Raw genomic sequence first — 23,332 nt, forward strand, 5'->3', positions numbered from 1 at the left:
GCACGGTCTAGGGCTATTCCAACGACGAGATCCGGGTTGTGGAAGAGTGCAGCGCTGTTGTGCCTTGTGGATTGAGCCGCATCCCTCTCTCGCGTTCGCAGGGCACAATAATCCTTGGTGTTTCCTGGCGGATATATTACAACACCTTGCGCTTACTAAGCGTAATTATCACTTCACTCGTGCACCCAGGTAACAGCTTTACCATGTTAGTATGACAAGGGGACTTGCTGGATACGTGCCGAGTCTGCTGTTGCCAGAGGAAACAGTATTATAGATTTTCTACAGGGTATCGCTGGAAGAAGAGAGGATCGTATCCCGCGCACTGTAACTGTAGTGTTCGTTCGCTCAATGGCAACGCTGAATGATGACAGATTTAGGGACAACAGTGTAGAACGCCTACACCAGGTCGATGTAGAACTGGCAAGCTCTCTGCCGGACCAGCAATTGGCGAGGGTGCTGCAGCAGAGTGAGCCCAGAACCATCATGCCCAAGCTCACCATCCACTCATGACGTTTTGGTGTACTCTGAGGCGCTCTTCGCGAACTTCTCCTTAGCCTCTTCCTCCTTTATTTCGCGCACCTTGGCTAGCACAATCTCTCGAAATATCGCACCCTTCGCAAGCCTGCTCAAGCTTTTCTTTTGAGGTGCTCCAGGCTGGTCCTCTGGTACATTCAGACCGCGAGCGGTGCTGTGTGCGGCAAGCGCCTCACCAGCTGCCTCGCGAGCATTTGACGGCACGTCGGCTGCCCCAGACGCATCCTCCTCGTCGTCTTCCTGCATCTTGAGCGCTTCGATACGATTTGCGAGTTTGACGAGCTCGATGCCGCGCTTGAGGCGCGCCTTGGCGACGTAGGCACGGATCTCGGGTAGCAAGTTGTAGTTGCTTGCCGTCTGGCCAGTGAGCCAACTGTGCTTCATTGCTTGCTAGAAAACAGTCAGCGTTAAAGCGGCAGAGCTGGTGATGCGCACATCTTACCTCACTGGTGGCCCGCTTGTGCGGATCCGGAGTCAGAAGCTGGTTGATGAAGTCCTTGGCATCCTTGCTGACTTCCTTCCAGTAGCGCTCGTGGTAGATGACTCTGCCATTCTTGCATTCTTCGATCAAGTCTGCCAAGTTCTCGCTTCTGAAAGGGGAGTAGCCACAGAGCAAGGTGTAGGTGATGACACCCAATGACCACATGTCGACAGGCTTGCCGTGGCCTCGCTTCAACATGACTTCTGGCGCAGCGTAACCGAAAGAGCCAGCCATTGTGGTTAGGACCTCATTCTTCGACTCGAGCATCTTAGCGATACCAAAATCGGCAAGAACGAGAGATGAATTGGGGTCCGGCGTTAGGTATAGAAGATTTTCTGGCTTCAAGTCTGTGTGACAGTCAGTATCATCCGAAACGCTCGAAGCACGACGCGAATTTACCTCTGTGGACTACATTGTTCTGGTGTAGATAGTCGACAGCTTCGAGGACCTGGCGAATCGTCTCCGCGGCGTCTTTCTCTGTGAACTTGCCCTTCTCGCAGATTCGATCGAAAAGCTCTCCGCCGGTTGCAAGCTGTGTGACAATGTAGTACTTGTCCTGTCGACTGCTCGTGAGTGACTTGTCTGACCGCACATAGCTGCTAGCGTACGTACCCTTGACTCGAACCAGTCGTGGAATCGGACAATGTGAGGGTGCCTCAGCCGTTGCAGCAGGTCCAACTCATCCATCACCATCTGCTCATTGCCCTTGACGTTCTTCTTCAGGATGATCTTGACCGCAACCTTGCCCTCAGGGCAATCGGCCTCACGAACGATGCCATATGTGCCTGCGCCCAGCGTCCTCCCCATTCGGTACCGTGATCTATGATGTAGGCGTTTAGCGTTTGCGGCAGGCGTCATGGAAGGGTGGATCGTACTTTTTGTCATAGCTGTCGGGCTGACCGTGGAGCTTATTGAGCATGCCCGTCATATCTGCGATGGTCAGCCAATGTCCCAAGAAGACAGATGAGTAGATGTTGCAAAACGGCACCTACAGCTCATGTTGCGACTTGTTTGATCTGGTTGTTGTTGTGGCCTTGTCTTATGAGGCTGACGAAGGGTTGGTGGTATTGCAGAGTATGCTCAAGACTCAGGATAGTAAGCACTGTAGGTTTGGTGGCGAGAGTATGGATAACGAGGTAGTCGAAGGGGTGGAGTAGGTATCAAGGAGCTTGTAGATGTGGAACGGCAAGGCATATACACAACGCCAGATGTGGTTTCCAAGAGAGCCGTGTCCAGCTGGCAAGCTCGAGTCAGGCATCCTGCAGGAGCAGCGGGGCTGATCGCTGAGGCTGAGCCCCCGAGGCTGTGTTCTGGGCTCCAAACAACAGCGACTGTATCAATCCCTGCATGCCAATGTATTAATTAAACTTGAATCATCCTGTTAGTCTTCAAGCTTTGCGCAGTGCTACCACTGTACTTATAGATCGCACCTGCGTGCCATGCTCCCTGAGTTTGGACCCTGTGCCCCGCGATGGATTTTGTGTTGCGGTTCACAGGCCAGGTTTTCCAAACTCGAATCCCCTCCAACGACTGGACAGTTGACGTCACCTCTATATAAGCCTGTCACTCGTGTTTGGGCAAAGACAATCTAATTCAACGAATATCATCCTCCAAGCAACTTTTGATCAAGTTCTACGTGCTCAAACCTACCATCAAGTCCACATCACCCTGCAAAAATGCCAACTGCCACAGCCATCGTCACCGTCCTGGCCGGTATTGTTGCCGTCCTGGCTGTCGTAGTCTACTTCTTCGGCATCCCCCCAGAGCTGAAGCGCAAGATGGAGAACGAAGCGCTGAAGACGATGGGCGAGAACAAGGCTTCCTACGTTGTCAAAGGTACCTAGTCGAAGTTTACGACCGCCTTATATCTCATAGCCGTGCACCATTACTGACCAACCCGTTAGACCAGATTAACAAGCTTCCAGCTTCCGACCAGGAGGATATCAAAGACTTGAAGAAGGGCTTGGGTAACGCCCTCGGAGGAGGACTCCAAAACCCGCTGGGCAAGACCGTGGGAGATGTGGGGGATGATCTTACGAGGGACTTTACTGGACGCTGAAGAAGTCCCGGAGATTGACGCGCAGTATTGGATCAAGCACTCGCATAGCGGGTCTGCATCCATGCGATGATTCAGCGATGATCATATTGAACAGTCTGCATGAGAGCCATAACACCAGATTCTGGAGTCTGACAGACAAGGAATTACCATCGAAGCGTCCGAAAAAATTCCTGTCCTCATCTCTGGATGATCTATATTGGTCAATCACGCTTCGACAACGGTGCTGCGATTTCGAAATAACGTTGTCGAACCCATATATTCCTCTCCTATGCCTTGCCAATGCCCGGACTCAGTATATCAGCCGCCTTCGCACCCCTATCTAGGCAGCGGTTCCGCTATGGGGATCGTGATTGTCCGAGCATAAAACCCATCAAAGCAAAAGACAAAAACGTACAGCAGTAGGTATTCGCTAGTGGTCACCCACCTAACTACTAATCTACCAATTCAAAGCTTATGTGGTGGCAGCGAACGGGATGCCCAGTACTATTTGACCTATGGCCGTACGTGCTGGATGATGGCGAGTTTTGTAATATAGAAACCCGTTAGAAGCTATTGACTGGACGACATAAATTCTTGAAGATGGTACGATTAAAGGGCAAGACCGAAATCAAAGGGTGTCTGCTATTAAGCTGACTTGCCCAAAAAGCCGAGTGCCAGCAAGACACATCAGTAGCCACTTCATCCTCATTTCCCTTTGCACTCGCTGGAGAGATGTTGAAACCGATAGGATTCTCGGGAGTTTCGCGGTCACGTGCGTGTCGCAGGGATCGGTTACCGTTGCTCAAAATTTCGCGCGAACTTTTGCACAAAAAGTCAACCCACCGTCAGCAACGCCGACTTACCTTCCTCAACCACAACACCTCCCCCACTCCCATACTGCACTAATTCCAAGATGAGCGACGAGGTCTACGAGGGCGCGATCGGTATCGATCTCGGTACCACTTATTCCTGCGTTGCAAACTATGAGGGCACCAATGTCGAAATCATCGCGAACGAGCAGGGTAGCTTCACCACACCGTCTTTCGTCTCTTTCACGGCGGAAGAGCGCTTGATTGGCGAGGCGGCGAAGAACCAAGCTGCCATGAACCCCGAGAACACCGTCTTCGATGTCAAGTGAGTTTGGGCGAGACCTTACATTAAGATATCCAGCTGACCGTCATATCAGACGTCTTATTGGACGAAGATTCGACGATGAGACCGTCAAGAAGGATATCGAGTCGTGGCCGTTCAAGGTCACCAACAGCAATGGCAATCCCATGGTGCAGGTCGAGTACCTGGGCGAGACGAAGAGTTTCTCGCCACAGGAGATCTCTGCTATGGTTCTTGTTAAGGTACGGCTTCAGCTCCGACATGGTGAAGAGCGATTGCTGACTGAGCGTAGATGAAAGAAGTTGCGGAGACCAAGCTCGGCAAGAAGGTGGAGAAGGCCGTCATTACCGTCCCCGCCTACTTCAACGACAACCAACGGCAAGCCACCAAGGACGCCGGCTCAATCGCTGGCCTTAACGTCCTCCGCATCATCAACGAGCCCACTGCCGCCGCCATCGCCTACGGTCTTGGATCTGGCAAGTCTGAGAAGGAGCGCAACGTAATGATCTACGATCTTGGTGGTGGTACTTTCGATGTGTCCCTCCTCCACATTCAGGGAGGCGTGTTCACCGTAAAGGCTACGGCTGGTGATACTCATTTGGGTGGTCAGGACTTCGACACGAATCTGCTGGATCACTTCAAGAAGGAGTTTCAGCGCAAGGCTAAGAAGGACATTTCAGGAGACGCGCGTGCCCTTCGTCGTCTCCGGACAGCATGCGAGCGCGCCAAGCGTACGCTCTCCAACGCCACTCAGACTACGATCGAGATCGATTCTCTATTCGACGGTGAGGACTTCAACGCCAATATCACCCGCGCTCGTTTCGAGGACTTGAACGCCAAGGCTTTTAACGGCACGCTTCAGCCTGTTGAGCAGGTGTTGAAGGACGCCAACTTGGATAAGAGCAAGGTTGACGAGATCGTGCTTGTTGGTGGTTCCACACGTATTCCGCGGATACAGAAGCTTCTCAGCGACTTCTTTAACGGCAAGAAGCTCGAGAAGAGCATCAATCCCGACGAGGCTGTTGCCTATGGTGCGGCTGTGCAAGCCGGTATTCTTTCCGGCAAGGCGCAATCCGCTGACACCGCCGATCTCCTCCTGCTCGATGTTGTTCCTCTTTCCCTCGGTGTTGCCATGGAGGGCAACATCTTCGCCCCTGTCGTCCCTCGCGGCCAGACTGTCCCTACGATCAAGAAGCGCACTTTCACCACAGTTGCTGACAACCAGCAAACCGTCCAGTTCCCTGTGTTCCAGGGCGAGCGTGTCAACTGCGAGGACAACACCTCCCTCGGCGAGTTCACTCTTGCACCTATCCCACCGATGAAGGCTGGTGACGCTGTCCTCGAGGTCGTCTTCGAGGTCGATGTCAACGGTATCCTCAAGGTCACTGCCACCGAGAAGACCTCCGGCCGCAGCGCCAACATCACAATCTCCAACTCTGTTGGCAAGCTGTCATCGACCGATATCGAGACCATGATCAACGGTAAGCTTACATCAAGTGTTCAAATAGTTTAGTGATAAGCGCTGACTTTCATAAACAGACGCTGCCAAGTTCAAGAGCAGCGACGAGGCTTTCAGCAAGAAGTTCGAGACGAGGCAACAGCTTGAGGCCTACATCTCCCGTGTCGAGGAGATGGTCTCTGACCCGACAATGTCCATGAAGCTGAAGCGCGGCCAGAAGGAAAAGATCGAGTCGGCCCTCAGCGAGGCCATGGCTCAGCTCGAGATCGAGGACGCGGGTGCCGATGACCTCAAGAAGAAGGAGCTGGCTCTCAAGCGCACCGTCACCAAGGCGTTCTCCACCAGGTAGAATGTCACTGCATTCATATGCGGTAGAATGTGCGATATACAGGGAGAAGGAATGGGAGTCTGTACTGTTTCTTTCTGCGGCAAGCTAGACTGGATGGTGTATGTGCTGGGCTCTAAAAGCGTCTTTGATCTCTCTTCTTGCCCGTTGTAGCGCTGCGACTCTTACTCGCTTCCGGTTTGTGTCTTGGTTCTTCGGTAGCATCTTCAGCGATCGGGTTACTAAGGTATGAGACGAATGGACATGAGACGTTCACAACCGTGGTGCTTGGTTTTGATGCATGGTGATTTATCTTGCACATATTAGACATCACGGTTTCACATGCAAAGTCTGTGGTGTGCCCTGTCGTGCCTGAACCCCACGTGTCGATCCATCGAATTGTTTTCTGCGAGATGTGTTACTGCACCCGACAAAACGACGTTGGCTTGGCCAAACACCTCGCGGTTTAGTGTTTTTGGTGTCTTACATGCTTCTTTACTCAATTCCCTAGCTTTGGCTCCTTGGGAAACGCATCGAGTTCGCAATGGGAAAGAGTACGTTTCTGTTTTTCCGGGCTCCAGTGCTTCCTCGACCAGCGCGATGCCCTTTACCTCTTTGAGAGGCCGAGTTTCTCAAACACCCGCTCATTGCTGACCATAGTGTGCTGGCTGCAGGAACAATGGCCCACGAGTGCGTCTCGGACGAAGCCCTGGTGCATCTCAAAACCTACAAATACTCCGGCGTCGACAAGTCCTATATATCACACTACATATTGAGGCACTACGTAGGATAGCCCCGCTCCACTACGATATCGCCTACGCTCAATACAACAAAAGAGATCTCTGACGGCCTACACACTCGCAGTGGAACGGCTTCGTGGAACTCCTACCGCTATGGCTCGCCCCCAACATGGTCACGCTGCTCGGCTTCTTCTTCATACTGGCGAACGTAGTGCTACTAGAGATATATGTGCCGGATCTGGTTGGACCAGTACGTCGATCTTCGTTCTCAAGACCGGGAAGACGAGGAGATACACCAAGGGTTGGAACCGACATTCTGACGCTTGGGCTGTAGGCGCCTTCATGGGTATACTACAGCTTTGCCTTTGGCTTGTGGATGTGAGCAATGTTGTGTTGTCCCTTTCGCTCTAGGGAACATGCTATGCCGAGTCGTGGCTGGGTACGGACTCATCAATCGCTATGGCAGGTACTCTACATTGGACAACGTGGACGGCAAGCAAGCACGAAGAACCGGCACTTCTAGTGGCCTTGGAGAGCTTTTTGAGTACGTGAAGCGGACCCTTGGCCGACTCGTAGGGGACCACGGCTAACAAAGTTATAGCCACGGCATCGACTCGCTCAATTGCACACTCGGCAGCTTGCTCGAGCTGGCAGCCGTTGGATACGGAGCTACTCGCACAGGCGCTTTCACTGCCCTCATCCCGTGTTTGCCCATGTTCTTCTCCACTTGGGAGACATATCACACACACACGTTGTACCTAGGGTACTTCAACGGTCCGACAGGTAAGACGTTTCATCTTCATATCCCAAGACCGGATCTGCCGTTGCATGGCGATCCACGTCACGCTGCGAAAGCCCTACAGTAGGAATCTATATCTAACAAGCGATGTGCTGACATGCCGACAGAGGGACTCATCTTGGGTTGCACATTCATGCTCCTTTCCGGAGCCTACGGTCCGCAAATCTGGTCCGCGCCTCTGGCCTCCCTGTCACCCACCCTGGCACGCTTTACCGGCGACACCCTAACCTTCCGTGACCTCTGGGTTCCCATGCTCAGCGCCTCATTCTTCATCGCGCATCTCCCTGCCTGCGTGCAGAACGTCCACCGCGCACGACGCGCTAAGAACCTCCCAACGCTGCCCCTGGTGCTCGAATGGACGCCTATGGTCGTTCTCACATGCGCGTCCGCAGCGTGGCTCGGCTCGCCGCATACGGGGCTGATTGGAGATGGCAAGGGCGGACACCTGGTCTTATTTTGCATGACTATGAGTCTGGTCTTCGGCCGCATGACTACGAAGATCATCCTCGCGCACCTGACGCGTCAACCGTTCCCTTACTTTACGGTCTTGCTGGTGCCGTTGGTGGGCGGGGCGGTTCTGGCGAACTTGCCGTACATCGCTGGCTTTCTTCCCGCTTCTTCTGCGGCAATGGCGAAGCCGTTCTTCGGCGGTGGTAAAGAAGCGGAGCTGTGGTACCTGCGTGGCTACTTCGTCTTCGCTGCTGTCGTGTATGGGCGGTGGGCTGTGCTTGTTATCGGGCGGATTTGCGAATATCTGGGCATCCAGTGCTTGACCATACCGGCTGAGAAGAGGCGGGAGGCTGCCAGAGCTAGGAAAGAGGGAGAGAAGATCGGGCCTGGGACGATAAAAGTGGAGAAGGAGTCTGCGAATGGGACCGTTGGGGGAAAGAAGAATCGCTGAAAAGCTTTCACAAAGACGTGCATTTGGGAGGCGTTTAGTATGATTGAGCAACATGCAGTTTAGCCGCCATCCATGGCGCGAGGTAATCAACTTACTCTCAGCGAAGGGGCGTCTGAAGGGAATTGCTCTGGCTATAGTAGCGGCGGGACAGGTCTCAGACAGCGTATTGGGTGCGAGTAGACAGGGCGACTACCTTTATCTGGATAGAAAAATATGGCACTCATCCTCCTGGAGCGTATCCGGTCCAAGCTGTTCCACTGCAGATGCACAGCTGTTAGTCGTCAGCCGGCCCGACCCTTCTGGACCATGTCTTTCGCGGCTTGAAAGACTTTTTAGTAGCCCAGACAAACTTTGAGCAAGGCGGTAGTCAAGCTATGCAGTTTCCTTAGCGGATGACTGCTAAACGGGTTGAGGAACCGTTGTGCCTTGTCGCCTTAAGATCCCGGCGGATGCCGGATCTGCACACCCAAAAACTCCCCGCGATCTTCACGACGCAATTTTTAGCCACTCCCGCACGCACACACGACGCACATCGAACTTCGCTCCCAGCTTCAACGCGAGCATCTTGCGTCTGCATTCCTTTGGCTCGCGAGTCACAGAGTCACGACATACACTCAAAAGCAGAGTCAAGAGCATCGACTGCCTCTTCAGCCAGCTCTTTCTCATTCATAATAACTGCCGCCTCGAGCACATTACACCACCTTCAACTCGCACAAAAGCCGATGATACCGCGGCGCTGGTAGCCATGGTGTCAATCACCGTGCCGAGTGCTGCTCTCACCGCGGCCTCCATGACGGTAGAGCCAAGCTTAGGCTCAAAACGAAAATACACGGACGCGACTCCTGAAGACGAAGCGCTATCCTCCAGCCAAGGCAAGCGGCAGAAGGTCGCTTTCGATCCGGATGTCGAGATACGCGTGCTGGAAGACTGGAACGAGAAGGGCATCGAGCTGGTACGGGAGGAGGTCCGACGCGGGATTGAAAAGCACCTGGCGGGCGACAATGCGGCATACGACCAACTGAAGCAGCTATTCACTGCAAAACCGTTCGAGGAGGACGCGCCGTCGACGAGACTATTACAGAAGTACCTCCATGCTCTCACCGGGCACGCCAGCTGGCTGAACAAGAACTGCTCTGGGTTGGTTCACGCGGTGCTCGATTGTCAATGGCTACTCCGCGACGAGAGCTTCGTCCAGTCTTATATCCGCTTTCTGGGCGGTCTACTATCTGCTCATGGTGGGTATACTGGCCTAGTACTGAGGATGGTGGTGCAAAGCTTCGTTAGCCGTAGGTGTCTTGGTGACCCACCGATGATCCATGCTAAGAACAATGTAGTACCGCCCCAGTCTCTTCGCGCACCCAGCGATGCTCCAGTGCGCCGCACACAAGCTGAAGCACGCGTCCACAGTTGCCTGAAATACCTCCTACAGCTCATTCCATCCGCAAGTGGGGCATTACCATCGATATTATCCTCCTCCTTCCCCTTTGCTACCGATTCGACGAAAGCGCACGTGGACTACGTTCGCAACCTGCTCAAGCTGACTGAGTATGCACCGGCGCTCAAGGGTGCAATTCTGGCGTTGGTCACGGACAGACTTGTCAAAATTGATGTTCAGATTCAGGTCGATATGGAGGACTTGGAAGAAGACACAGAAGAAGAGCTGGTACGCAAGGTCCTGGAACGGCGTGACCAGGGTCCTGACGATGCGGAAGAGGAGGATCCTGATGCCAGCGACAACGAATCTGTTTCAAGTGCGGATAGTGATGGACCCGACGACGAGCGCATCAAGGACTTGAAGCAGGCTGTTGTCACCATGGACTCCATGCTGGACGTCCTGTTCGGCTACTACCATCCCATATTCACAAGCGGCATGATCCTCGACGTACGAGACACATTCGAGCATCTACTCGCGCAATTCTCCAACACCATCCTCCCCACCTACCGCTCTCGCCACACGCAATTCCTGCTCTTCCACTTCGGCCAAGCTTCATCATTCCTCATGGAGCGCTTCACCAGCGTCTGCCTCGACCTCTCCTTCGACAAGACACGACCCCACATCCTACGGCTAGCAGCAGCATCCTACCTCGCCAGCTTCATCGCGCGCGGTGCTCATGTCCCGCCCCCACTCGTCCGCCAGATCTTCGACCTCCTCCTTGAGTACCTGGAAGACATGCGCCTGACCTACGAGCGCACCTGCACGGGCCCCGACCTCCGCCGCTACGGCGGCTACTACGCCATCGCGCAGGCACTGCTGTACATCTTCTGCTTCCGCTGGCGCGACCTGATCCGCAATGCAGACGAGTACGCCGACGAAGACGACGAGAGCTTGCTCGACGGTAGCCGCGAGCTAGTCTGGGGCCACCGCACAAAGGAGATCCTGACCCGGAATGTCTACAGCAAGCTCAACCCGCTCAAGGTCTGCTCGCCGGCAATAGTGGCGCAGTTCGCGAAGATCGCGCACCATCTCCATTTCATGTACATCTTCTCGCTGCTCGAGACGAACAAGCGCGTCAGGCTGTCGCGGGCCGTGGGGTCCGGTGGCGCGGCATACGGCGGCATGCCGGAGCGCGAGACGGCGCTGTCGGGGCGCAGTGGGGAGGCGTCGTTGCAGCTGGATGCGTATTTCCCGTTTGATCCGTATCATCTTCCGAGGAGTAAGCGGTGGTTGGAGGGGGATTATAATGAGTGGAAGGCTCTGCCGGGCTTGGAGGAGAAGGGAGTCGAGAGTAGCGAGGAGGAGAGTTCGGAAGATGAGATTGAGGATGGGGAGGTTGATGGAGACGTGGCGACTGAGTCGAGTGGGTAGACTTTATCGTTGCATTTACGCGGAATGTTCATTTGATGAAGGCTTGTTGATGGGTTTTGGTTGCATAGCGGCCCGGTGTTTTGGAATCGTCATTGACTGCGGCGTTTCTGGCGGTCATGCTGTCTGCCCCATGCTGAATGCTGCATTTCGCGCAGTTTGCTTCGCCATGAACCTCCGAATCGTCATTGTTCCTTTTCGGAGTATGTTCCAGCTCCATAGCCAAAGCCTCCAAGGACTGAAATCTGAGTGATTTTTGTTCCCATTCTAATTCCTTCTCAGTCCTTCGCTGCAGTGACTGCTTTTGCGGGTGTGTAAAGTGTCCTGGGTTGCTGGGTACCGCCTTCTTATGGCGGCGCTCCAAGTAGGCCTCTACGAAGAAAAATGTTCTTGTAGCAGCGATGCAAAAAGGAAAGAGTGGAAAAGAAACGGTCCGAGCAAAAATCGAACCAGAACGTAACTGCCTTTTCATGGTTACGGGTGGATGGCTTGCCTGTAACCGCATACCCTTTTGGGGTAGCAGGTAGCAAGTACCTGTGTCCCGCATTCGCATGAGCCAACGTACCAAATCTGGGATTTAAAGCAAGATCCAACTAGTCGTTTTATATAGTTAGACTGCCTAAGCCTTAGTCTCTTCAGCCTTGTGTGACAGAAAATGCAGCTTATTTCTTGTGTTCAATGAATGCATCTTACAATAAATTTTGAATCCGGTTACCACCATCTTCAAAACAAATCTAACGTTCGCAGTCGCACTCCATCTGACGCTGCCCATCTCTCGAGGGCACCTGGGCAGACTCTGGGATACTGCTTGTCTTAAGGGACGTAGCTCGAAAGTCCGTCGTAATGGAGACAGTTCTTTCGTTTTTTCCTCGTGTTTTCTTACAGAAGCGCAGAAACCATTTACGTGAGTGGAATATCCAACAAAACGACGAGAATCCTCCAAACTCCTCGGCATCGTCGTACACGCAGCCGCGTTCCACTTCTTAAGAACCCAGCACAAGATTCAGCCTATTCACCACATGATGAGCTTCCCAGCGCGACCACCACAACCCCCTACGAACCTCCCCTTTCCACACGTCGCATTCCCATCACAGCCCCGTGTCCATCACAGCTCACCCCCCCCTCCCCCGTAGGCAGCACTCCTACAACCCAAGCGGATTGCTCCCTGCCCCCCTCTTCGCCACCATGCCGCCCGCAAGCCCCTTGGCCTGGGCAACGGCGCCCTGCGCCGTGCTCGCCAAGCCGAGCGGATTCGTGCCCGTCGGGGCGCGCGAACCCTTTGCGTTGGTGGCGTCCTTGATGCTGTTGCCGTAGCCGCGCACGCCGTCGGCCCAGGTCTGGGTCGTGAACGCCACGCTGGGGGGGGTTCTGTTAGTGTTGCGTCATGACAAGGGAAGTGTGGGGTATTAGGGGGTGGCGGGGTGGAAAGAGAGTTGGGGGGTTTGGGAATTGGGTGGGAGGGCAGACAGAGTATTGAGGGATTGAAGGAGGGAGGGGGGAGAGTTGGATGCTTACCTCTGACCAACACCCTTGCCCGTGCCGATCACGGTGTTCCCGACCCCGGTCACGAGACTGCCGACTTGGGTCCCTACGCCTGCGATGGCGGTCTGCACGGTGCGGTTCAGCCAGTTGCCGGTTTGCGCGACCGCCGAGGGCGCGCTTTTTGGTGCGGAGGGCTTGTGTACCGCGGGAGAGGGTGTGGGCTTGTGCGCTGCGGTGGAGGGCTTGTAGGCGGGGGGCTTGTAAGTGGAGGGAGTGGCCTTTTGGACGGTTCTGTTGTTGTTTGTGGTGGTGAGGGCTTTGCTGGTCGTAGGAGCTCTTCTGGCGGTTGTGGGAGCTTTGCTTGTGACGGGGGCGCCGGGCCTGCGCGCCGGTGGGCCGGTTTGGGGGCGCTTTGTGACGGTCGTGGACATGTTGGTGGTGTGTTGTAGTGTTGCAGTATGGGAATTGGGACGGATGTTGAACCAAGAGCAGTCTTCAAAAGAAGAAGTACACAAGTACCATCAGCAGGTTTCTGTGTGATGGCCATTGCGTCATAGGGCTTTTTCGTGCGTCTGCGGCTCTGGTGGAGAAGACCCTGAGCGGTCGAGCCGCCACCAAGCAGCCTTGCTGCAGGCCGCCGACTCGTCGGGTGCAGCCGCCACAACGCCCCCGGCACTTGGGCTTCAGGAACAGGCAATCACCACCACCTCCCACCGCCAAAACAACCTCCACAACCTCGCGATACCACAGAGCACGTGTCCCGTGACAGCAGCTGTACTCGCGACTACGCCATCCCTTCCGCTTCTCGATGAAACCTGCATCCGCCCCGTCGAATCGGCTTTGCTCCAGGATGCTTGGCACTCACACGTCGGGCTCCAGCAGTGTCGCGCCCATCCCATCCTGACCGACGAGGCCTCTCTCCGGGAAATGGGTTTGCGCCCATCGCATGTCGTAGCCGTGAGCTGGTACCTGCATTAGCGTCGAGGTACGCAAGAGTTCGGTGTGAGTGAACTCACCTTTTCCAAGTCAACATCTTCACCGCCATCCGAAAGCCCGCAAAATAGACAGAGACAGACGGGACTGGGACCGGGCCTGACCAGCCATGGAGGACCTCCGCAGAATTGGCGGAAGCCTCCAGAGAGGCCTGCAAAGGGCCACGCGCCGAGCGAGCAGAAGCGACGGCATGACTGATGGCACGGACAGAGATATATATGAGCAAGATCTAACTTCACGTGTAGAGCGTCCGAAACCTACACTCCGCAAGATTAGCTCTGCCCCGGCGGATTACGCCAATCACTCCTTCCGTGACCCCGAGTACATAGGGCAGCTGACCCACGACCGCGCCCGGCACACCGTCATCCGAGTCCAGCCGACTGTTACAGCATCTCCGAGCGAAGAGAGTCCAAGGACACCATCGCCATTCGCCGATCTGCTAGTTACGGCGCAGGAGCTCGCAGACTTTTGGGACTCTCCCACATACTATTCCGTCCAGATACCCCCGCTGTCAGCCACCGCAGACATGTCTTCAAGCTTCCTCGACCCACGCGCAAGCGTGACAGCGGGCACAAAGCACAAGCAGATCCAGGCGGCGAAGGAGATGCAGCAGGCTGTCCTCGAACGAGCTCAGCGGACCGGCAAGGAACCGCCGCCCTACGAATTCCTGGAGCTCATAGGCAAGGGCAGCTTTGGCAGAGTCTTCAAGAGGTTGCACCCACCACCTTCACCGCGGGAACCTTACATCCCCTAGAGGTACCAGGAGGCTGACAGTCCGGTGTGCAGCAAGAACAGGAACACCGGGGAACTGGTCGCCGTCAAGATCACAGAGATCGACAGGTCAGACTATGAGGAGCAGGACCTTGGCTCAAGAGACGATACGTTCAAGTCTTTCCTCAAGGAGGTCACTATCCTACAACAGCTAAAGGACAGCAAGGCGCACAACGTCAACATCATCCATGAGGCTTTCTCCTTGCACTCGCAGTTATGGCTGGTCTGTGAATGGGTTGCTGGTGGAAGCGTGCATACCTTGATGAAGGCTAGCCCACGTGGCCTCGAGGAGCACTTCATAATTCCTATCGCACGAGAACTGGCCGTCGCGCTGAAGCACATTCACGATGCCGGAATCATACATCGTGATCTCAAGTGTGAGCTACCCGCCCACCCCACCCAGAATACAAAACAGTGAACTGATGCGTGTTAAATAGGTGCAAACGTTTTGGTAGCGGAAGATGGCCGCGTGAACTTGTGCGATTTCGGCATATCCGGTGTTCTTGAGAGTCAGGTGGCGAAGCGGTCAACAATCATCGGCACGCCAAACTGGATGCCCCCTGAACTCCTGCTGCAGATGGGCCAGGCCGCAGCTACCGGCTATGGCGCCGAAGTGGACTGCTGGGCGTACGGTTGTACAATCTACGAGATGGCCACTGGCATGCCCCCGAATGCCAGGATAGCTCCCGCCATGATGGCGACGATGCGCGCACCGCGTCTTGAAGGCGGAGATTACTCTGATGAACTTAGAGACTTTGTGTCATATTGTCTGGAAGAACGTCCGAAGGACCGTCCGCGGATGGAAGACATTCTCAATCATCCCTTCCTCGCTAACACATCCAAAAGCCATCCCACTGAGTCTCTTCGACGGCTCGTGGAGCGTTACCGGTCCTGGGAGCTATCGGGTGGTCAGCGCATGTCTCTATTCAATCCATACGGTGCTCAAGCTCCGGACCCTCTGGCACCTCAGGCAGAGTTCGATGACGAGTGGAACTTTAGTACTACCGACGAGTTCGAGAAGCGGTTCTCCATGCACAGCAGCAGGCTGTCGGATCCGTTCGAGGAGAAGTTTCAGTTTCCCGCCAATGCTGCGCCAGTAACGGCCATGAAGGACCTCACGCCTTTCGAGAAAGCCATGGAAGAGGAGAGAATTCGAAGAGGTGGACGAGCCATGGAGAAACTCTTCAATCCCAACGCAGCGCCCTACGGTTACGATTTAGGTGACTCCTCACGACCACTCTCCGACTTACCGTTGCGCAATATCGAAAACGATCGTTCATCGCAGCGTCTCACTATGATCGATCTCGATGAGGCTGGTGCTGGCTTTACTGAGGTGCCAAGTCTCGACCTGTCCGAGATATCTACTCTGAGGGCCAGCAGAGCGAATCGCTTCCTAAAGGATTCTGACGACGAAGATGAGGAGGAACAGAATCAGCGCGAGCAGTTGACGCGGCGTGCCACGCGAGATTGGACGTTCCCAAAGCCAGCTGCAGCATCCCAATCGAACCGTCGGACTCGGGATTGGACATTCAGCAGTGCCCTGGCCGAGGCCAACAGTCAAGATTCAGGTTTGCCTGCTGGTCAGATTGCGCGGCGCCGTGCAACCAAAGAACTAACATTGCCCATGTTAGCAGTCCCATCTGCAGACAACCCTAATCGGCGGACGATGGAGTGGACCTTCTCGACTGCGCGTCCGGCGGGTGGCCAGGAAAACGTTGTGCCCGCTCAGGAACCTCCTCTAAAGCCGAGACCTTTCCCATCGCCTGCCCTAGCTCCACCGTTTCGCCCGCAATTGAGGCATGCCGCCACAGAGCCTCTTGACGCCTTTCTCCCCGAGCCACTCAGCGCTGCGCCAGAGTCGCCCAACCGCACTTCCATGATCGACCTTGACTTTGCTGACCCAACAGTGTACACGACCACCTATCCTGGCCAAACCATCACAGTATCCACTATTCCATCCGCCGTCCCATCACCCTCTACTCCCCGATCTGTACAAACAACGTCGACATCTGGCCACCCTTTCGACCTAGAAGACCAAGTACAGCTATCTCGAAACAGCAACCGCGCTTCTTTTCACATGAAATCGCAGTCCGAGCCAGTCCACGAACTACCCGGTTTGCTAACACCGGCCGAAATCATTGATCCAGACTCATGGAATTCAGATCAGGACACACTTCACAGCCGCGCCATAAGCCAGTCGACCGTCGGCTCCGCCACCAGCATTCCTGCCACCAACCGCCGCGTCCCACGCCGCCGGCACTGGGAGAACTTTTCGCAGGATTTCAGCCGGCCTATCGCTCCAGTTGCTGCTGCTGCACAGGTAGCAGATGACAGCGACCACTACTTCAGCGAAAGCAACTACGACACCGACGACAACAACAACAATTACGCCAACCGAACTCGACAACCTCACCACCAGCATCACCAACAGCAGCGACGTCGTCTAGCCACCCACCGACCCCTGAAAACCAGCATCCCGATCTTATCCGCGCCTCCGCCGATGGCGTACCCAGACACGGAATCCGACACCGAACCCACCATCCGCAGCATCACCACCGCAACCCAACGCGTTGATCGCCAGCGCAGACCCGTCATCGCGTTACCGACTCCTCGCGCCCCGGAGCCCCGCATCCTGAGGTGGCATGCGGAGCGTAGGCTTGTGGGACGGGAGAAGAGGAGGACGGGACGTGAGTTTGGAGCTGCAGTGAGGAGGACAAGTGAGTTGTTGAGGGGGCTGAGGGCAAGGAAGCCACCGGTCAAGAGGGCTAGGGGAGGCACGAACGGTTCGGCTGTTGGGGGTGGGAGGGATCCTGGAGGTGGAGTTTAGGGCAGTGATGGACGCGGCGTATGAAGAAACTGGCCGTCATGAGCCCGATGGGGGAATATTTGGCGTTCCTAAGATAGATGATTTACTTGCATGGCGGGATCCTCACGGCGGACCTTTGCTGGCAGAGGCGGGAAGCTTTGTATCCTGCCTTAATGCTTTGTACAGCTATGGAGCTGAGCTTGCGGATAGCTGAGATGCTGCTAGATAATCAAAATAAATCTGACACGTACGCGACACATCTAGGTTCCTGTGCCACCCACCTAGGGCCTTCGCACACGAGCATTTCTTGTACAAGAAACGAGGCTCTATAAGCTTACCACTTCCTTTAAACGTTTGCTGAAATGGTGTATTGTTGCGGGTCAGCTGATTTTAAGGGGGAATATGCAAGGGTAAGTCTTCAACTTTGCAGCATCTATTCGCTGCAATTGAGGCCGTCTAATTTACAAAGAGTTTGTATCGTCCATGAGGTATGTATTTGGATAGCCTCCCTCAACTTTCGGCCCTGAATATGGTTATTTTGAGGCAGTTGTTCAGATAACCTATCCCCTGCAAATGGCGCCTGCTAACCACCGGAGGTTTCTGTATCCTGTACTGCCGTCGCCGTCTCAACAACTCCACGCGCGATCCATCGACAGCCATCTCACGCAAAAAACGACCAGAACTCCATCCACGACTGTCCGTTATCAGCCAGAAGCTTGGTGACTAGCGGCTTGTCGACGGCTGGCACCTTCCAATCGTGGTTGGACAGAGATATCGTAGATGCATGGGCGATCAGGTACCCCGGACTTCTTCGAAAGAGCCTCCTCGGGGACAAGATAAGGTGCCGTTATCTCACGCGGCGGTGCAGAAGCTTCTTGGCGCCTTCTGATTCATGTATGCCGCAGTCGCTATCAAGCCGCTTGTCCTGTGGTAAGGTCTCCGTTGTTGCTGCACGCCCTACCATCGCATATCGCGTTTGTCACTTATCCGTGAGAGAGCGGTAATCCAAGGTGGGTCATACTTGGGCCGGTCCTGCTCCTTGATTGCGCTTTGAGGAGTGTGCATGATATGCCTTGTATTTTGTGGGATCTTTGGCCTGTAGCCCGGCCTGACAAGCACCGACTTGAGGTCGGAATAAAGGTTGAGTGATACCCTGGCGTTAATGTCTCTCATTGAACTTTTCGTTCTCTATCTTCCGCAGTCACCTCGTCATGAAGTCCCCTTCGCCAGGAATGCTTGCTTCAAGCAGTGTCTTTGCTTCCCTTCTCCTTACTGCAGCTGGCTCCGCCATGCCTCGTTCTAGCTATGTGTCGTTTAACGGGCCGTTCTCTGTCGAAGCCAATGGCATGCACAATATAGAGATCTCATATGCTGGAGCACCAGATGGGGAGCTTTCCATCCACTACGGGTCATGTGATATGGGCCACCATACTGAAGCAAATCATTGCCTCGGAAAGACCCATATCGGAAGCCATCCATTAGCGAGGAGGCACGTAGGTTACGAAGATAACCGGCCGACGAGGTTTGTATGGTTGCCTCCGTCAGATACACCGAGCGGCGGATGCCTGCACGCGTATATGGGAGAAGAGCTACTGGGAAAGTCGGTGCCCGTAACGTTGATGAGGAGGAAGGAACGTCGTGCTACCGCGTTTGCTGATGTTGCCGATCCGATGGGGCCGTGGTTTGATGGGGTTGCATACTTGAAAGAGAAGGAGCCTGACGCTGTGTTTGTTGCACAAGCGAAGAACAAGACTGTTGGTATCATCGGCGGAGGCATGTCAGGGCTCATGACCGCGGTGAGCTACGAACCAGTGCCAAGACTGTCTGAATAGCAGGGCTGATTGGACTTCCAGTATCTACTCGAGTCCGTCGGAATGACCAACTGGAAAATCATTGAATCATCAGGCCGAATAGGCGGACGCGTGCACACAAGCTACCTGAATGGAACCGCCCCAGAGGACTACCAGTACCAGGAGATGGGACCCATGCGGTTCCCCGTCAGCATCTCGGGCCCGGATACAAACGAGACGGTCCAGATCCTCGACCACCGCATGGTCTTCCAGCTTGCTGATACGCTTAACGCTATGAACGGCAACGATTCTTCATTGGCAGTGAACTTCATCCCTTGGATCCAGAGCAGCAGAAACACTCCAGTGTCTACCCCGGCCCGAAGGCCGGATGGCACTGTGCCCTCGCGTGGTGAAGTGGCCGCCAATCCTGAATTGGCAAATAATGTTACCGCCACTTACTCCAACGCCACTGCGGTTGCCGAAGCTGCGGAAGCCTTCGAGGAGTGGCTAGGTTTGGACGAGGAGAAGATGAGATCAATCGCAACAAACGTCTTCCGAGCCCACAAGCAGGCCGTCCAGGACGGAAACTTCAACTTCTCAGAGGCCCAATATCTACGTTATGTACTGGGAGTTGACCTGAATATCACCGATCAGGTTTCCTCGACATCAAGCAACTACCCATCCTGGGCTTACGACGACGTCTACTTCTCAGCCACAGAATGGCGGACCATTGACAAAGGCTTGAGCCGGTTACCATACGCCTTCACGCCGCTCGTGGAGAACCGCACAATGCTCAACACTCGTGTAGAGGAGATGACCTGGGATGCAGACGCGGAGAGGATGTCAGTCCACTGGCGGTCCGGCGACCTCTTTTCCATGGAGACGTCATCTATGGAGTTCGACTACACCGTCGTCTCCGTTCCCTTCTCCAAAGTCCGACTCTGGCGTCTCCCCTCCTTCACCTCCCTCCTCTCCCGCTCCATCAACACGCTCAACTACCAGCAATCCTGCAAAGTAGCCCTCCACTACTCCACGCGCTTCTGGGAGCACCTGGAACGGCCAGTCATAGGCGGATGTGGCAGCAGTAATATTCCAGGCGTGGGAAGTATCTGCTATCCCGCCTACGCAATCAACTCAACCGGCCCCGGTGTTCTCCTCGCCTCCTACTCCTCCGGCACACCCGCCCGCACCCTCGGCAGCATGACGGAAGAGCAGCACGTCGCCCTCGTCCAGCGCGCCATGGTCGAGGTCCATGGCCCCGTCGCCGCAGAGCAGTTCACGGGCATCTACGACCGCATCTGCTGGGAGAACGACGAGCACCAGGCCGGCGCGTGGGCGTCGCCGCTCGTCGGACAGCAGGAGCTGTATCTGCCGGCTTACTACCATACAGAGAAACATACGGTGTTTGTAGGCGAGCATACGAGCTTTACGCATGCGTGGATCTTCTCGGCGCTGGAGAGCGCGGTTAGGGGCACGGCGCAGCTGTTGTTGGATATGGGGCTGGTGGAGGAGGCGAAGGGGGTTACGCAGCAGTGGATGGCGAGGTGGATATCTATGTAACGTGCAGCCTGTAATAGAAGCGTTGGGTGGGCTGCACTACGAGGGACGAAGACAATGTGCTATGATTATGAATTTGATGATAGAGAACGACCTCGGGAGCTTGGACAACATGCCGTCACAGGTGCAGTGCGGATGCTTACACCTCATGGCTTACCATCCATGCCCGCTAACCCGACAGTACTCGACACCTCTGTATAATACTCTGTGTCTCCCAATCTCCCCGACCTGAGATTGTGACCCCAGGCTCTTAGCCCCTGAGGATACCTTTCCCCCCGCCTAGCCTCTATTTCCGAAGATATCGAATCTCGAGTCGACCTTCCGATGCTGGGGTGCTCTTGACCAGAAGGGAATTTCGTATTTTCCAATCCCTGCATCTCGTCAACCTGAGATCCAAGGGCCATCCGAAAAGACCGTTGCCGCATCTTTGCTTCAGCTTGCCCAATACCAGATTCACGATCGGACTGGACTCCTGATCTTTGTCAATAATAGAGCGGCTAGATAACTCCATCCAGAAAGCTTGTTACTGCATCTATTCTCCAGCTTGTTTGATACCAGATTCATGATCAAACTGGACTCATGGTCTTGTTAACCGTAGAGCAGCTAGACAATTCCACATGATAGAAAGCAGAAGACGTCCAGCAGTTAGCTCTCTTAATGCATCGATTGCCTAAGGTGTGTTTGATCTATAGACTGTGCTTGGAGGCTGTCCATCTCTACGGCTATGAGTAGCTTCCCATGCGGCGACGAACTTTTCATATGGCCTTTGATCTGACGTTCCCAAATTCTTGGCAGATTCCCACGTGCCAAGCCGTCGTGGCCACGCTCGCCCCGCGATACTGCACGTCATAGCTAGCGGGGCTCCTGCATCATGCTCAGGAACCGGCTTCGAAGTTCACCGGGAAGACATAATTGAGCAGCTTCTTCGCTCTTTAAATACACAACTGACGAGGCTCAATTCGAGCAAGCCATTACTTTCAACTTCACCGGTGAGTTTATGTTCGTATTGTGGTTCGTCGTGGCATGCTGTTCAGTTCAGCGTCCTCTGTTAAGGGCTCGCAGTCCGTTTTCTAGCAGCTTGACCCTAGGGCCTCTCCATGTAGCACAGACTGGAGGTATCTACCACCAGCGCCCCTCCGCCTGCACACACTCAAGCAGTCATTTGAATCTGTCTGATGCCCCAGTTGGCTGCCTCAGCGCTCACTCTTCGCACACTCGATTCTAGCCTTATCCGCCTCTGTGTCACTGATCTAGTTTCTGGGGAAAGCACGCTCAGATCCACACAGCTCACACCAGCACAGAGCACAACGACATCATGTCCTACAACGACGAAGACCCCCGCCGCGAGCGCGGTGACGATTATGACGAACGCCGCGGCGGAGGCTACGGCGAGGGCCGCGAGGAATATGGCCGCGAGGGTGGATACGACGAGCGTCGTGGCCACTCCGGCGGAGAGCGCCGTGAGGAGTTCGGCCGTGAAGGCGGATATGAAGGCGGCCGCCCTGGAGGCTATGAAGGAGAGCGCGAGCGAGGCTACGGCGGTGGACGAGACGAGTACGGCGGCGGCCGTCCAGGCGGCTACGAAGGCGAGCGCGGCCACGGACGCCCGGAAGGCTACGAAGGCGAACGCGAGCGAGGCTATGGCGGCGAGCCCCACCGCCCCCGCCGCGACGACTCCCCCGGCTACGAAGATCGCCGCCGAGAAATGGCCGAACATGGCAGCACCGGCTACGGTGCGGGTAATCCTGCCCACGGCGGGCCCAACATCCGCGCTGACCGGCCCGGCGGGGACTTCCACTACGGCGGCGGCGGCTCTGCGGGCGACAACTATTACGACAGCTCCAAGACCTTCGGCGAGGAGCGGTACGCCTCGACCGGCACGGGCTACGGCGGTGGTGGCGCGCACGGCGGGTACAGCGATGACTTCTCGGGCGCCGAGGACCGCGCGCTCGAGTATGCGGGCGATAGCGCGGATCGGAGCCTCTTTGCCAGCGCGCTGGGTGGCCTGGCTGGACGGCGGCAGAATCTGAGGGATGAGGATCTTGATGAGGACGATGCGGTACGTCAGCACCGGAGCATGTACGGCGACGGCGACGGCGACGGCGAGCGTGGGTTTGGTGGTGGATATGGCGGCGGACAGGCGTCGTCGGGCAATTTGGGCGCGGCGGCAGCGATGCAGGCGCTCAAGATGTTCTCGGGCGGCTCCGGGGGTGGCCACTCAGCGCCCCAAGGCCAGAGCCAGAATGCGTTCATCGGTATGGCGATGGGGCAGGCGGCGAAGCTGTTTGATCAGCAGGCTGCGGCTGGGAAGACGGTATGTTCATGTTCTTCGTTGGATACGCTGTTCGGGCTTTCGACCCGTTTGAGGACGTCACTAATAAGAATGATAGACTCCCGGTGCTAACAAGCAGGACGCTGTGGGTTCCGCTGCGCAAATGGCAATGAAGATGTATATGAAGTCTGAGATGGGCGGCGGGCACTCGTCTGGAGGTGGCGGCAGCGGTGGCGGCGCTGCTGGCTTGCTGAATCTGGCAAGCAAGTTCTTGAAATAGGGTTGCGCGAGGGAAGTGCAGCGATGACTGCTACAGGTTACTATGTCAGTCAAAACCATACATGCCTTAGGCATTCTAGAATTTCTTAGCTGGTGTCCGGACCCAGTGCTCCTGCTATTGCGCTTTTGATAATCTCGTCTCACTACCATGCTCTGGTAATCTGCTTCTCCTTTACAGAGCACGTGATTTGC

At 55.3% G+C, this 23,332-nt stretch overlaps 9 protein-coding genes across 9 annotated transcripts; 7 read left to right on the forward strand and 2 right to left on the reverse strand.

Moving 5' to 3' along the window:
- Window positions 1-504: 504 nt before the first annotated feature.
- W97_03431 (CAMK/CAMK1/CAMK1-CMK protein kinase) lies at window positions 505-2,014 on the reverse strand (the record flags this gene model as incomplete). Its single annotated transcript, XM_007781328.1, has 6 exons — window positions 505-924; window positions 977-1,362; window positions 1,415-1,571; window positions 1,628-1,835; window positions 1,891-1,945; window positions 2,008-2,014. 6 exons carry the CDS (start codon window positions 2,012-2,014, stop codon window positions 505-507), a joined length of 1,233 nt encoding a protein of 410 aa, XP_007779518.1.
- Window positions 2,015-2,691: 677 nt separating this feature from the next.
- Window positions 2,692-3,074, forward strand: W97_03432 (uncharacterized protein; the record flags this gene model as incomplete). The annotated part of the gene is made up of 2 exons (XM_007781329.1): window positions 2,692-2,851; window positions 2,920-3,074. 2 exons carry the CDS (start codon window positions 2,692-2,694, stop codon window positions 3,072-3,074), a joined length of 315 nt encoding a protein of 104 aa, XP_007779519.1.
- Window positions 3,075-3,966: 892 nt separating this feature from the next.
- W97_03433 (heat shock protein SSB1) lies at window positions 3,967-5,971 on the forward strand (the record flags this gene model as incomplete). The annotated part of the gene is made up of 4 exons (XM_007781330.1): window positions 3,967-4,187; window positions 4,240-4,405; window positions 4,456-5,644; window positions 5,703-5,971. The coding sequence occupies 4 exons, from the start codon at window positions 3,967-3,969 to the stop codon at window positions 5,969-5,971; spliced, it is 1,845 nt and encodes a 614-aa protein (XP_007779520.1).
- A 655-nt stretch (window positions 5,972-6,626) lies between these two features.
- Window positions 6,627-8,387, forward strand: W97_03434 (uncharacterized protein; the record flags this gene model as incomplete). Its single annotated transcript, XM_007781331.1, has 6 exons — window positions 6,627-6,731; window positions 6,812-6,937; window positions 7,022-7,065; window positions 7,154-7,231; window positions 7,289-7,470; window positions 7,594-8,387. The coding sequence occupies 6 exons, from the start codon at window positions 6,627-6,629 to the stop codon at window positions 8,385-8,387; spliced, it is 1,329 nt and encodes a 442-aa protein (XP_007779521.1).
- Window positions 8,388-9,132: 745 nt separating this feature from the next.
- On the forward strand, window positions 9,133-11,193 carry W97_03435 (uncharacterized protein; the record flags this gene model as incomplete). Its single annotated transcript, XM_007781332.1, has 1 exon — window positions 9,133-11,193. The coding sequence occupies one exon, from the start codon at window positions 9,133-9,135 to the stop codon at window positions 11,191-11,193; it is 2,061 nt and encodes a 686-aa protein (XP_007779522.1).
- A 1,139-nt stretch (window positions 11,194-12,332) lies between these two features.
- On the reverse strand, window positions 12,333-13,103 carry W97_03436 (uncharacterized protein; the record flags this gene model as incomplete). Its single annotated transcript, XM_007781333.1, has 2 exons — window positions 12,333-12,546; window positions 12,706-13,103. The coding sequence occupies 2 exons, from the start codon at window positions 13,101-13,103 to the stop codon at window positions 12,333-12,335; spliced, it is 612 nt and encodes a 203-aa protein (XP_007779523.1).
- A 1,088-nt stretch (window positions 13,104-14,191) lies between these two features.
- Window positions 14,192-17,263, forward strand: W97_03437 (STE/STE20/YSK protein kinase; the record flags this gene model as incomplete). The annotated part of the gene is made up of 3 exons (XM_007781334.1): window positions 14,192-14,376; window positions 14,452-14,813; window positions 14,874-17,263. The coding sequence occupies 3 exons, from the start codon at window positions 14,192-14,194 to the stop codon at window positions 17,261-17,263; spliced, it is 2,937 nt and encodes a 978-aa protein (XP_007779524.1).
- Window positions 17,264-18,531: 1,268 nt separating this feature from the next.
- W97_03438 (uncharacterized protein) lies at window positions 18,532-20,592 on the forward strand (the record flags this gene model as incomplete). The annotated part of the gene is made up of 2 exons (XM_007781335.1): window positions 18,532-19,038; window positions 19,096-20,592. The coding sequence occupies 2 exons, from the start codon at window positions 18,532-18,534 to the stop codon at window positions 20,590-20,592; spliced, it is 2,004 nt and encodes a 667-aa protein (XP_007779525.1).
- Window positions 20,593-21,904: 1,312 nt separating this feature from the next.
- W97_03439 (uncharacterized protein) lies at window positions 21,905-23,141 on the forward strand (the record flags this gene model as incomplete). The annotated part of the gene is made up of 2 exons (XM_007781336.1): window positions 21,905-22,903; window positions 22,980-23,141. 2 exons carry the CDS (start codon window positions 21,905-21,907, stop codon window positions 23,139-23,141), a joined length of 1,161 nt encoding a protein of 386 aa, XP_007779526.1.
- Window positions 23,142-23,332: the final 191 nt, after the last annotated feature.

This window comes from Coniosporium apollinis (genome assembly GCF_000281105.1).
Source record: "Coniosporium apollinis CBS 100218 chromosome Unknown supercont1.14, whole genome shotgun sequence".
In the NCBI taxonomy this organism is placed as follows: domain Eukaryota; kingdom Fungi; phylum Ascomycota; class Dothideomycetes; genus Coniosporium; species Coniosporium apollinis.